General features: G+C 39.3%; 2 protein-coding genes across 2 annotated transcripts; one reads left to right on the plus strand and one right to left on the minus strand.

Moving 5' to 3' along the window:
• Positions 1–2,881: 2,881 nt before the first annotated feature.
• Positions 2,882–12,471, plus strand: LOC128736831 (pancreatic triacylglycerol lipase-like). The gene is made up of 5 exons (XM_053831325.1): positions 2,882–3,011; positions 10,659–11,534; positions 11,603–11,821; positions 11,879–12,212; positions 12,357–12,471. Exons 1-5 carry the CDS (start codon positions 2,882–2,884, stop codon positions 12,469–12,471), a joined length of 1,674 nt encoding a protein of 557 aa, XP_053687300.1.
• Positions 12,472–14,190: 1,719 nt separating this feature from the next.
• On the minus strand, positions 14,191–15,108 carry LOC128738525 (serine/threonine-protein kinase Nek7-like). Its single transcript, XM_053833734.1, has 2 exons — positions 15,041–15,108; positions 14,191–14,965 (listed from the first exon to the last, which is right to left on the minus strand). Exons 1-2 carry the CDS (start codon positions 15,106–15,108, stop codon positions 14,191–14,193), a joined length of 843 nt encoding a protein of 280 aa, XP_053689709.1.
• Between the last annotated feature and the right edge of the window lie 269 nt (positions 15,109–15,377).

Raw genomic sequence — 15,377 nt, forward strand, 5'->3', positions numbered from 1 at the left:
AAAGTAAAATTAGTTCAACTAACCTGCTAGCCGCAATTAGATCTTGCAATTCGAAGCACTAAACATTGCATTCTATACTTTTATCTATACTATTACTTTTTGGGGCATAACTTACACTAAATACTGAGATTTCTGCCCAATTAAAATTCATCACTATATTTTCACCTTTTCGCCGTCGATTTTTCGTTAATTTTTTTCGGCCGTTCCATTCATCACATCACTCGCAAAACTTAACGTGAAACACAGAAAACTTGAATTTACCACCCGAACAGTTATCTGGTAAGTTATTATAATGATTTTGCCCAAACGGTTCGCTTGAATTGATATGAAAAACTTTACTTCGTTTCGATTGCAATTCCGAATCCGCGACCGTCGTTGTTGATACGTTACCAAGGAAACGGGAGTGATGCCATATTTACGTTGAGCATGAAATTGGCCAATAATTTTCGCTATTAAATTAACAGTCATAAAGTGTCGAAAAAATACTAATAAAATTCTCTGATAATAAAATTCACCGTAAACAACATTTTATGTGATAGAATTACTGTCGGATCTAGTTCAACAGCAAAAATGGATACGCGATTCTACGTTTCATAATTGTTCATAACAGATTATTACCTACTACTAGCAACTCTATTCTCAACAAAACGATAGTGGCAACAAGTACTGAAATCAGTAAAAAAGCAGCTGGCCTCTGACGACCTTCACCTTCAGGGCTTCTGACGCTAGTTCCCAGATCGTCGCTTTTTCGCGTGAAAACAATTAACTTCACTGAGATAATTGTTTGTTGGATTACTTTTTTCTTCCGTGTAGCACAGGAAAGTCATATTTCAATTACTTTACTATTCAGTCTGATAAAATGGACGCGAGATAAATTGGCAACCTCTTGCTTCGATCTTTGTTTTTAATCTGGATATTTTAAAGGTCTTTAAACGGTTCTAACCTTCAAATTGTCAAAACAGCAAGTTGACTCCGTTTGGATATAAAGTTGGCTGCATCGAATTGTGTTTTTAAAGCTTTTTACAGTGCAAAAGGCATATAAAAATTTGCAAGGCGATATTGAAAAATATAAGGATGAGTTGTTTGTGTTATTTTAAAGACAATTCTATTTTTTACGTAAGAGCTAAATATTAAAAAATTGTGCAGAAACGATGATAACGGTTTTTGTTTTATATGAACCATTTTTAGCTAGTTGTGTGAAAAACCATGAATCAATGATATTAATAAAAAAAAACTAGTTAGGTACATGCACATTTTCCAAGTTGTGTGTGTAAAACTTAAATTTAGTTTTTTTTGCTAAGAAAGCTAAGCCAAATAGAGTGTGCAATGAAGAATCTATCCTGAAACCGTAGACATATGTTTAAAAAACAAGCTTACGCTCACGCTTACGCTAGGCTTTTGCACATACCGTACTGGTAATGACTATAGAAAGGCCGGCCTGTCACCGGTTCGTCGCTTGCACTTTTGTGCAGTCTTTCTTCTTGACTGTCCCTTGTAGATTATCCATTGGAATTATCATCGTTGCCTGTGTCGTCTGTCAAGTACATAGTGCCGTGGTGATAAATCCATTTCCAAATTGACACAGTTACATAAAATTTTCATCCATCGACCTACCTTCGGCAGTGCGCCACTATATAGAAGTGTCAATTCACTTGGTTCGTGGGTCAAAATGATGGGTAATTTACATATAGATGGCAAGGAAACGTGCGGCAAACGGTGCCGGTAATTCGCTTCGCATGAAGCAATAAGCCGTACCGTTTTCGCTAACCTGACTGGGACTTGTTGGATGGTCTTACAATCGATTTACCGCTACCTGATGGATGATGGCGGTGCGGTGGCGTTTTCGCTGCTGTGCTTTATCGACCACCGACCGAGTAGGTATGAGGTAAATGTGGCGATTGAAATTTATTGCAGTATGCCCAGAATCATACCCGCTGAAGGATGTCTAACGATGGTTCGTGATCTAACAAGCGTGCATATTTGCATTCTCATTCAGCTACGTGTGGACATTGTAAGGCATTGCATGACAGCAGTGATGGGGTAATGATTGACAATAATTCGCAAACATTATCGTTCGAGTGGATTCAAGATTTGAAGCTGTTGATCACGGGTCTTGGGGTACATTTAATACTAGAAACTTCCAAAGAAACTTGAACAGAAAAATCTCTTGTCTGACAAGTAATTAAAAATAAAATTACATCCGGTGCAAACACTTAAACGATCCAACTTTCATCCGTCCTGTTCCCGGATAGTGACATAATCTATAAACGATTCAGTTGTTTCCAACTCTAGGCGTTCCAAACCTTTTACCGTGTATGTGCCCTCGGACGTCATTAATTATAATCGGTGCCTCCTTCCCCGTGTCCACTCACCGAACATCTAACGAACCTGACATTGCTTGTTGCGGCGTGGTTCCGCGTAATAAACCGCCGCCAACACGACTGCTACGGAAACGTGGCGGCCCTGTTAAGCTCGACTAAGCCACTGCAGTCCTCTGAGGCCAGCAGTTTTCCGTAGTTTCATGTCTTGCCTTTGCATTGCCAGCATTGCTATACCTAGGTATATATTTAATATGTTATGTTAGCAATTATTAAATTATTTTTCCTCCGTGTTTTCATGTCACATGCGTCGTGCAGAAATGAAATCGTAATCGCAAAAATGTCCATTTCTCAGCATACACGCGCGCTCACGAGAATGGAAATGGCACATGCCAAATTACGGTTCATAAAATATCACCCATTTTTCACGTAACCACTGCAATGTGCATTGAATGTTATTCATCCACCATTCTGTTATCTTTCTTTTTGCAGTCAAAACGAGCTCACGAAACTTTAACACTAATTGAAATTCTATTGGTTTTTTTTTCAGAAACGCCGCAACGATGTTGGGCTATCTCGCTTCATCATTGTTAGTTATAAGCACCATCTACTGGATCGATTCGAGTAGCGCCGGCCCGCTGGATGCACTGAGCTGGGCCCGGATGGACAATATCAACCTACCCTGGTTGCCATGTAAGTTCCCCATAAAACATCATTTTAATATAGGTATTTTTCTACCAATGCAATACCGGCTTATCACATTTGTTTCGACCGGAGCGATTAATTAACATATTTGCTCGCACCAACGAACGCACCAGCCAGCAGCCTGCGTAGGTCGATAAAGATTTGCTTTCGCAGCTCTTTCACTGATGCGTGCATATGTTAATAGCGGTAACCTGCGAAGGCGAAATGCTAATGATGCTAAAACAGGGAACCTCTTGAGAGGTCAAGTTCAGCACTGTTGTATGGTGTGTAGCGCACGCCAATTTGGGCCAAATCTAAAACATGTCATCGCTACTGTTTGAATAATGATTAATTGACTTTGATTGACTTTCAATTTAATTTAATCCTTATCCGAGTTCTATTAAGCTGAATGTTATAGAATAATAGATAAATGACAATTCTGGATTTAGTCTTCAAAAGCCACGCAAAAGGGTTTGGTTTTAATCAGACTCAAACATAGTGAAAATAATGCCAGATGTTATACAAAATTAAATATTTGAATGCAATTTCGTGTACAAAACTAGTATTTTTACGACTAGCCAATTTTTTTTTATTTTTATTTTAATGCGGTTTTAGCCAGTTGGTTATTCACCAACGACAAGTCATAGCTATTAACATTCTATGTGAATAAATAGTTAAAAGATCTATTAATATGTAATGTTGAAAATGTTTGAAATAGAAGAAATAATTAGTGGAAAATTTGCATCGTTTATTGTTACAGAATAGACTGAAGCAAGTTTGCTTTTACTTCACATGTGACCAAGTAGAAAAAATTATGCTAGTTGGTGTACGTCCAATTCAACGAGTAATTTTTTGACACTATGGTTTTAAATTTTGAATAAGTGAAGTTTCCTGCAGCTAACTATAGTACGATAAAACACGATAGCATATAACCCATTTTGTTATGTTTCCTTCCAGGACTTCTTCAGTTTTGAATATATTCTAATCATTGCGCAATGCACACCTTGCCAATTCCCAGTACGGTTTACTTTTAGGACAACACCTTGGTTAATGACACTTTATAAATAACCGGAATAGGGTTGCCAAGTGGCCGGTTTTTGGCCGGCCCGACTGGTTTTTCACCTGCAAAGCCGGTGGCCGGTCAATCCTGCAAAAAGGCCGGTTTTGTGACATATGAAGCCGGATTGGCACTTTTTGCCGGATTTGTAAAATTTTCTGATAAATTTATTAGCAATTCTGAGTAGTGGATCGATGAAAATAGCCAGTTTTGCAGTGACAATACTTTGCTTCTGACGGTAATTAAATTGTCCACCAGCACCAGAAGCAACTAGTTGTCACTCTGAAACTATAGCTATGCTATCTTCAATAATCCATTTAATGTTCGTTGTGGTTTCGATTCCGGCGACTACCCAAATAATATGTCAATAACGCACATTACACATTCCAGGCAAATCCTCTAATAATATGCTGCGACCCCCCCCCCCCCCGCATTTTTTGAAGGCAGGACCGGGCGACCGGTTTTTGTAATTTTGAGACTTGGCAACCCTAACCCGGAAGCAGCAATACAGAAATCATTTAACGGGTGACAACTAAAGTTTTGGAATTTTTTCGAAGCCCCTGTACTGAATAACAAACAAGTTCAGAAAGAAATGAGAGTACGTAGGTGTTAGCTCTCTCTCTCCTCTTTTTGTCAACATTTTTTATTTTGTTAATGCTTGCTCAGTTTTGCTCAAAATGGCGTCGAAACGAAACAAGAAGCATTTCGGGAACGCGTTGTACACTTCTAAGGATTGCCACAGAAATCTCGGCAAAAAGTATACGGTACAACATTTAAAAAGCGAATATGTTGCGGTTCCGGATGTTTACCATATCCTAAGATGCACAACAACTATTCGCTATCCAGGTAGTGGAAGGCCAGCCAAAATTATGGACGCAGAAGAACTTCGTTCTCTTTCTCGTGACTACAACAATATTCCCTCTGGTTTGGCTATCACTTAGACGTGTACCAGACGATGTTTGAAGAAAATTTTGATCCCGTTTCAACAAAAACACCATGCAGATGGACAATACGTGTTTTGGCCGGATAGAGCCTCATCGCAATACGCCAAAAAACACAATAGTTTTTGAATACTCGTTCGATCCCATTTGTATCCAAAAACCACGACCCGACAAATCTGTCTCAGTGCGCCCAATCGAAGATTTCTCCGGGATTTTAAGTACCTTGGTGTACAAAAATAACTAGAGAGTCACGGATTGCAAACAGTTGATTGGTAGAATCAAGATATCTATTCGCAAAGTTGACATGACGGCCGTACAACGCTCCTGTTTCGACATCAGACGGAAGCTTCGCCGAACAGCCGATTATGGACCGTTTTCAAACGTACACTAATTTTTTATCAACAATGGACAATGTATCTTAAATTTTGGTAAATCAGATCTTCTTCATGTAGGGGAACTGTGGGTAAGACGAATAGGTTAAGAAGAACATCTAATATAATTCAGAGAGCCTATGATTTATAAAACCTAAATACAGTTTACTTCAGTTCAATATATTGTTTTCAAAAGCAGCTAGTGAAATATTTAACAAAAAATATTTTTCAATGTATATTTTGAGTATTAAAAATGGTTCGAAAAAGTGAACTTTATTTATTGCTGCGGGTGAAACGGACAATGTGTGGGGGTAAGATGGACAGGTATTCTAAATCGCCCCAACTGAGAGCATATTATTATTTTTGAACATTAACAAATTGAATACGTAAAATATGTGATGTAGCGTGCAAAAAGTGAAGAGGGCAGTCCCCCCTCCCACCAGTGGCAACCAATCGAAAATTGTTTGACAGCGGCAATATGAACCAGAATTCTAAAATCTATTTCATGCCTGGCTGCTGGTAATTTGTTTGAAGTCCACATTTGCCGGGTAAATTTTCATCATTTATATGCATGAGATATTAGGTCATTGCAAATCATTTTTAAAGTTTTTGTCACCTCCCCTTGGAAATCGGCTTGAAAAATCGGGGGGGGGCAGAAAAATAATTTGTAGGATATATTGCGACATTTGCCCCTATTTAGACTGCTCCGATTTACACGATTATCACAGTTGAATCTCGCACACGATTTCGCTCAAGGAAAATGAAGTGAAAAAGAAGGGAAGGAAGGAAAAAGAAGTCCGACTTATAAGTTGAGTAAACTAAACGCCACTCTAGTATCAGATTAACAGTGCAAAATGCGGTATGTTTCATTAAATGATTATCACAGTAGTCTAAACAGTCATAAGAAGGGCAATAAGTTAAATTTTTTCTATAAAATCAATTGTCTGTGGGCTCTACAGTCTGAAAAACTCGAAAAATGAGTGTACAAGTTGAGTTAACGCTTCTAGCACGAAACAGAAATGGAAATTCGAACAATAGAATTTCCGAAAATCGTCCAAAAAAAATTTCCTTCGTTTTTGTCTTTTTTTCGTAGATTTTTGCATAGAAAATAAATACGTATATATATATGTATATTATAAGCAAGAATAGATTCGGTTTTCACGTTTAAACGTTAAATAAAAATGCTTAAACCCAAATTTTTTTTGCTCGATTAAAAAATTCACTTTGTTTTTTTTCGCCCCCCCCCCCCTTCAGTGGCCGAACACCGGAAGGACAAAAACTTTATAAAATATTTGTGTAGTGAGGCCACAAGCAAAATCAACAATTTTATTATAATATGTTCACTGACTATCTTACCCACACTAGCAGTTATCCATTTCACCCCATCATTATACATTTTTTTAAAACGTTCACAATTTTTCATATGCAAATAAAATTACTTATTTTTTCAATGCAGACGTTACTTGAAAAGGTATTAAATCGAAATACTTCATGTTATGGGTAACATTTCAGAATTAAACCACTCAAAAAGCTTAATTTCGATGGCAAAAAAGTTACATCCAAATGCAGAATCACTTTCAATTTTCAGTTTTTCTATACTTTATCAAAATTTGAAAGTTCTAAATGATGATGGAAATCTTCAGACATCATGAGATAGCAAGATGGTTGGATGCCCATCAAAATATTTACGAATTTTAATGCTTAACTGGTAGAATCAGTCACCTGTCCGTCTTACCCACCCTGTTCGTCTTACCCACAGTTCCCCTACAGGGGTTAGACAAAATGATCGGGACAGGCAAATTTTTCATCAACCAGCGGCATTGAGATTTCAGCGTCGAAATCTGTCCCTCAGTATATTCCGGGGCTCTTGTCTTTTTTCGGCGCTTTATTTCGACTCTTTTTAATGTTTTACGAGAAAGAGAACATAATTTTGCGTCCATAATTTTGTAAATGTTAAATAGTTGAAGCCGCAACATTTTTGTTTTTAAAATGTTGTTTCGTATACTTTCTGCCGAGATTTTAGTGCAATTCGTAGAAGTGGTATAGCATTTTTTTTCGTCTTTCCGATGGTGGTCTTAAATTTAAAATCGGTTGGGGGGATCATGGCGGAAACGGCGATTTTTTGATATAATCCAACATGGCAGCCTAATCCAAGATGGCCGCCGATTTTTTTTTCACTTCGTTTATAAGCCCTATCTCTCGTCTTTACAAAACCGTGTCGTTTGTAGTTTGTTTCATAGCAAATTAGGAAAATATCACAATAATTATATGAAAATTGTGAATCTTGCTACAAATAACTGGTTGTTTTATTCAGTTAATGCCAATGCATACCTCATTTTATGAATGTTGCTTGTAGAATTTTTTCTCAGCTTTCCAATGCTGCTCTTAAATAAAAATCGGTTGGGGGGCTCATGGTGAAAACGACGATTTTTTGATAAAATCCAATATGACGGCCAAATCAAAAAAAAAATTGCTGCATTTGAAAGCCCTATTCTTCTTTACAGAACCGGGCCATTTGTTAATTGTTTCATAGCAAATTTATGAAATTTCACATGGTGTAGATCTCAAGATTTGCTGAAAATTCAACTTTTTTTAAACTGTTAGGCCCCTTGGCGAGCGAGGGGTCCACTATTTCGAGGTATTAAAAATGTAATTCTTATTTTTTAACCTTTTTCAACCAATTAAGCGCAAAAGTTCTAATATTTGAAGACCCCGTGTCAGTAGTGGCCCCGTTTCAGCGAGAATTACTCTACTGCATCCGAGAACACTAATTCGCTGGAATGAAAGCGTCAACAGAGAGCCGGGAATCCCAAGTGCAACCCTGGATGTTCTTCGTGCGAAAGCAACAGAATGTGCTCTCGAAGGAAAAACACTGAAGTGTTGCTTAGTAATGGATGAGATGGTCATACGGCAACATGTCTAGTGGAATCCGCATACGAAAAGGTTGTGTGGTTTGGTACAGCCTCATGGCTCAAGGTTTTGTGGTTTGGTACGGCCTCATGGCTTCCCTTACACAATTAACAGCAACCCAGATGATGCGCAAGTGGCCAGAGAAGCGTTAGTTTTCATGATCACCGGAATTGCGGAAGATACCCGTTGCGTATTTTTTAATCAACGGAATCAATGCTGACTTCATTTATACAGTGCTGATGTCTGTGTATAACGCCGGAGTGAACATAGTAGCTTTCATCTTTGATGGCACGAAAACAAACTTCACGACTGCTAACCGACTTGAGTGTGACCTACGGATTGACACAGGACACGCCTTGAAGACTAGCTTTCCTCATTCATGTGCCAACTCCGATGTATTGGTTTTTCTCCTTTTTCTGGATGCAGGTCATATGACCAAACTCATCAGAAACACGTTGCACTCACAAGGTATAAAATCTGTGGACCAGCTCGGTGGAATGACATTGACAGTCACATAAAACCATTGAGTGCAGAAAACTTCGATATATACTACCAGGCTTTTCAGTATGTAAAAAACTATATTCGGAATGTCACACTATCAGATGGTACGCCAATTTTATCGTCTCCCAATAAAACTGGATTCTTAGGATTTATCATCAATATCCAAAGCCTTCGAAAATCTTCACAACTCGCACTACGAAAACTTGCCCGAAGAACTTTGTACATTGGTTATGTGAGGACCAAATTGAATTTTTTTTCGCTATTCGAGCCAAATGTGGTTCGAATAATTATCTAAACGCATGTCAGTTTAAAGCCAGCTTGTTTGAATTAATTCAAAACTGATGTCTCATACGAAAAAGGGGTTGACAGTTGAATTTTCAAGGTGAGGAAGAAACAGGTTTTGGGTATTTAATTTGTTGCTTTACAATTGTTTGCATACTTTCGATTGTATTGCTGACAAGTGTGACATAACTGATAAACAGAGTGTCAAAAAGAACTATTAATGTGCAGAAGACGTTAGATAATTGAGGATATTTTAACTGTTATAATTTTAACTCGTTCGTATTTTAGTTGAAAGGCAATTATATTTCAAATCAACCTGTTACAATAAACGGTGCTAAGTTGTGCGTCCAATGATAAATATTTTATATTTTGAGATCTTTAACCCAGTTAACATACGTTTCAGGCCCTAAAGTTGACTAGTCAAGTTACACAAAAATTTTCAAAACGCGATATCGTTGCCAACCATCAGAAGAACTGTGATTGTGGCCCAATGAAACTCTTAGTGGAACTACAAACTCTAAGAAACGGATATAACTGATATACAGAATACAAGCATTTAGGAAATTTAAACTTGTCTTCTTGTATCAAATATATCGGAATGTTTCAGGATATTTATTACAATACAGTAAATTAAAAATTTGCGTGACAAACATTTGCAAAATGTCAAGCCTTGTCGAATTGAACCTGCATTCGTAATCCAACGTAAGGTCCTCGTTCGTGTCCCTAGGCACAGACCTTCATACTTTTTTGCTCAGAAGATGTTCATTTGACAACAGCGTCTCCAGCGTCTCAGCGAAATAAAATTCTAAAAAGTAAAAACTAGCTGTCCATTTGTGTTGAAGATTTATTTGTCGACGACATGTATATGATCGGACAGTAAGTTGTAACGAAGCCAATAATATTGGCTCAAACACACTTAGTGTAATTTCCAAAATGGAAATGGGACAAAATCTTAATATTATTCCCACGAAACGCTAGGGACAACAAAAATTGACCGTACCAGAGCCCTGCAACATGGTACAGTACGGACAAAATGCCCAAACCACTCCGTTTGCGACTGGCATGTTTTCACCCCTCCAGCCATTCAATCGCCGGCACAAAGCTAGCTACACCGTAGCTTAGGAGCACCTGATTTGTCTACTCCCACGGCAGGATTCCGTAGCCCAATTTTTGCCTATGGTCACAATTCTGGACCAACCGCCCAAAAGCTAATGCTAATCTGGCAAAAAATGACTCTCACCCAGTCCGTTCACATCTCGCAGCCACGCCCCGCCGAAATTAAGATAACAGGAATTTTAATGTTTTAACTAAAATGTGGGGTGCGCAGAATTAAGCGTGTGTACGGTATTCAATTAAAAAGATGGGGGTGGTAGAAAGATGTCCATAAACTACAAGACAATGCTTGGGTCGTGTAAATTAATGGATAAAGAATTCCACAATGTATTTTTTCAATATCAGTTATATTTGACACGAGTACAAGGAAGGGAAAAGGAAAGGAAAACAGCTTCGTATTATCTTTTTATTTAATCAATGTTTGCTGACTTTTGCTGAACTTTTGTTGAATAATTCCTTTTTGATCTCTATCACCTTACAGATGAGAACATGACTCGCTGCTACGGTGAACTGGGCTGCCTGAACATCACCAAAGAATGGTACCACTTGATCTTCCGGCCGTTCAACGTGTTCCCGCTGCCTCGCAGTGTAATCAACACCCGCTTCATCCTGTACACGGAGAAGAACCCGACCGACGGTCAGCTGCTACAGGCGGATGTAAAAGACTCCATCATGAAGAGCAACTTCCGCTCCGAGTGGGCTACAAAGTTCATCATTCATGGTTTCATCGATACCCCGCTGTCGAACTGGGTTTCGGAGATGCGGGACGAATTGATTACCCGCGGAGCGCTGAATGTGATTGTAGTGGACTGGGCCGGAGGTTCGCTACCACTCTACACGCAGGCTGTAGCCAACACGAGACTGGTAGGATTAGAAATAGCTTATCTCATCAATAAGCTGTCGGAGTACAAGGGTCTGGAAGCGGAAGATGTCCATTTGATTGGTCACTCACTGGGTGCCCATACTGCAGGGTATGCTGCAGAAAGAATTCCTGGTTTGGGACGTATAACAGGTCTTGATCCTGCTGAACCATTCTTCCAGGGTATGGATCCAATCGTTCGGCTCGACCCCTCGGATGCCTCTCTAGTGGATGTGATCCATACGGACGGAAGGAGTGTATTCCGACTGGAGATACCCGGTTACGGCATGTCACACACTTGCGGGCATTTGGATTTCTACCCGAACAACGGCAAAGAACAGCCCGGTTGTGCGCTCTCGCAGGAAGGCGCTGCGACGATTCCTCTCACACTAATCAAGGATGGCATCGAGGAAGCATCTCGGGTTTTACTGGCCTGTAATCACATTAGAGCAATTAAACTGTTTATCGATAGTATTAATGGCAAATGTCCGTATGTGGGTAAGTGAAATAATTCATACGAATCACGTTACGGTGAATGGCTTTCTAATCATATGCTTTCACCGTAGCTCATCGTTGTCCATCATATCAACACTTTTTAAGTGGGAACTGCTTCAAATGTACTTCGGGAAATTGTGCCCTAATGGGTTACCATGCGTCACTGCCTATTACCACCACACGGCAGAATATTTCCGAAAACGATATTGCTTCAGGATCATCGTCGATTCCGGTTGCTCCCCAACCCGGCAAGTATTTCCTGGCAACCGGTCGAGATTTCCCCTTCTGTCGTAAGTCCATAAAAGGTGAAGTTTGAAACAAAATTCTACAAATCATATACTTTTTAGAGCGACACTATCGGTTCACCATAGAACTGGCCAAGCCAAAATCGGCCGAAACGTGGGTTCAAGGCCACCTGACGGCGGGAATCTTCTCCGAACGGGGTGCCATCCGAAGTATGGACCTCACACCGAAGGGAACGGCACGATTCGAGCACGGCACCGTCTACCAGGTGGTGGTAACGAATCCAAACGATCTGGGCGATCGAATCCGGAAGGTGGAACTCTCCTGGACGCACGACATGAACGTCCTGGAGCCGACGACGTTGTGTCTGCTGTGGTGCAACAATCACCTCTACGTCAAATCGATCCAGGTCGAAACCATGCAGATGCCATCCCGGGAGTAAGTATTCCGTTTCGGCATTTGTTAGTATGTTCAACCATGCGGCTCCACTGGCGAGTGAAGCCGCATGGTTGTTTGTGATAGAATATTCTGTTTCACTGGAGCGATTTTCTGTTCTATTTTTTGCTTGGTTCGATCTAATAGGAAACGTAACACGGAGTATTCCAACAAACTTTGCGCACAGAAGCGCGAATTCGCCGACATTGCCAGCCGTGGAAGCTACTCGTTCTACGACAACTGTAAACGTCCAACCTCGTAACGCTAGCAGAGAAAGGAAAAGTGTTCACCCGGTCTGATTTGACCTTGGAATCCTCGGATGGGTGAAAGGAGAGAGAGATTATATTTGTTGTTTTTTTCAGCATCCAGACTAATTGCAATATCATGTATTATTTTGATAGTTGTTAGGACCAAATATTAAACCCAGTTAACGGTTCCATTCGCTATTGTTATCAAGCATTCAAGAGATTTTAGTCAATCTGTTTTATTTCTGTTTATCCTCGAGCTTTTTTTTTGTACAACAATGTATGCTTGACATGTGATTTCCTTACATTTACAGCTACTTTTGTTTCCTATAAAAGTTTGAGTGAAGTCGGTAAGGCTTGGAGATGAAAGTAAGAATGAATGCATAGATTGAATGGAAACCAATTTGAGTCATTATATTTTCCTCGTTAGTAGATAGAGATCATATTATTAACAAAAGAAAAGAAAAAGTAAACCACGTGTTCTCTACAACTTTAAACGCTATTCAATTGTACAAATTTAGAACGCAACCAGCGAGCGAGAAGTAATCGAATACCGCGTGCTTTTATGATTTTGTAGTGTTTAAGATTATTTCTGTGAAATTTACACGATTTCTCTCACAGAATTTGAAAAGTTTACCTGTTGTTATGGTTAAATTTTCAGACGTTAGTACTACTAGGCGCAATCCTGTTCAACGATGAGAAAACTGAAACGAAACGAGCTCCATTCGAACTTATTGTTAGTTAATACGACGATTTATTTTGGATGTATAATACACAATACTGCAGCACATTCAGTTAGAGTGAATTAAGTACATATAGGATTTTTTAACTTTTGCTTGTGAACGTAGGAGGTGATATAAATTAGGATTTTTGCGATCAGCCACATTGAGGTTTGGAAAGTGACAGCAAAAAATCTGACAGCATTCCATGAAACCCAAACTAGATACAAAAGAGCATAGTTTTAATCGCAGTACACATAGAAATTTGACACCTATTTCAGTACCTTGTCACTTTTGTTTTTATTTGGAAACATTAAATTTTACTTGTGAATTTTTGGTGTTCAATCCTAGTTATTGTACCTACCAGTGGACCTTTCTGAACGGAATCTCGGACGAAGGTTAGTACCCAGAGGCGAAAATTTATAATGAAGCCATTGACGACAGCGCGTACAACACATATTGGAACCCTTTGTTTATTAATTTATAACTTTTGAACATTAGAATAATTTGACCGAAAGTTTATCACTTCTATTAGTATTCTAAAATGGTAATATAAAATGAAGATCGGAAATCGTTTTGGTGTCTAGCCAATAAAACAAACTGTATTTCAGCAGAAAGAGCTCTTGTATGTAAGTAATTCGCGATTCTTGGAAACCGTTCCAAGAACCAAGCAGGGTATGATAAAAAATAAAAATGAAATGCGTGTTAGAAAAAATACAACTTTTGAGCTAAAAAATGCCTCAATTTAACCTTAAATGGCATCACAGAACAACGGAAAAATTTTCTGGCAACGAACAGGTCTTCTACGCCCATTTTCAAATCATTCTGGAGAGAAAACTTTTATTGTAGAACCTTTGTTTTCTTATAAGTTGACAAGCTATATATCGTTCTTTAATTATTAGCTAAGAGATGTGATACATTTTGAAATAAATACCTAAAAACACACAATCAAATAAATGTCCCTCCGTCCGAACAATTAGACATATTTGGAGTCAAAATTCTTAGAAAAAAAAGACCTCACACCTCCCGCTCCATCAGAGCAACCACACGGCCATCCTTGATAAGCTTTTCAAGCGTCCAGCGCTTTTTCGGATTCACCTGAACCATCATATCACACAGGACTTGCATTTCCGGCCGGTAACCTCTCGCGCCGCAATCTATTTTGGGCGGCTTAAAACTTAGTTTACTTTCCGCTCCCAGTTCACCCTCCAAAAACGGATGCGTCAACATGCACAGCTCGTAGAAAATAACACCCAACGGCCAAATGTCACTCTTGAAATCGTACCGCTTGCCACTGGCGATCTCCGGTGCCATGTACAGTGGGGTTCCCACGATGGTCATGTTCATCGCATCGTCCCCGCCGCTGGGTACACAAATCTTCGCAATACCGAAATCCGCCAGCTTCAGCCGGTTGTCCGCACCGATCAGTACATTCTCCGGCTTCAGATCACGATGGATAACCCGACGCTGGTGGAGATACTGTAGTGCTTCAGCCATATCGATAAATTTAACCAAAACAGTTCGTTGACTTAAAAACATCTTCGAAGTAAAACGTCGACGTAGAAAGTCCGCGAGGTTCCCGCGTTCGGCAAATTCCGTTACCATATTCCAAGCATCCGCGGTTTGAAAGCACCCAAAGTAGCGCAGAATCCGAGGATGACTTATCTGAGACAAAATGGTATGCTCCTTCAAGACTGTTGTGTATGCGTATTCTGGACTATTGTAAGGAATGGATTTGATCACCAGTCGACGATTGCGTCTGTCCTTTGCATTGCAATAAAGAGCTACGCTGCTGCATATGGAGAAGAAAAAACAAGAATTTATTGAAAAAATATTCACAGAAATATAATTATCGACAAGCATTCACCCTCCATAGCAGCCGTGTCCGAGCAATCGTTCGAACTGCAGATTGTCAAGATTAATGTTTACATGCATGATTTACCGGGTTACTGTAGTTAATCTTATTTAATTTAAAATAACAGAAACACATCGGAAAATTATAGTGAACAATCAAAAAATTAAAATCAAACATCACTTTAAATAAAATCCGAACGCAACACGCACAAAAAACTTGTAGCCCGATAAGCTGCTCGGGCTGATGGAAACAATAGGAGCTTAAATCTTTATTGCACTTTGGCCTTATAGCACAGACCTAGTTGTTCATCGGAGTGAGGACTGATCACAATTGATAACGATAATAACTG

Source organism: Sabethes cyaneus, chromosome 2, assembly GCF_943734655.1.
Source record: "Sabethes cyaneus chromosome 2, idSabCyanKW18_F2, whole genome shotgun sequence".
NCBI lineage: Eukaryota > Metazoa > Arthropoda > Insecta > Diptera > Culicidae > Sabethes > Sabethes cyaneus.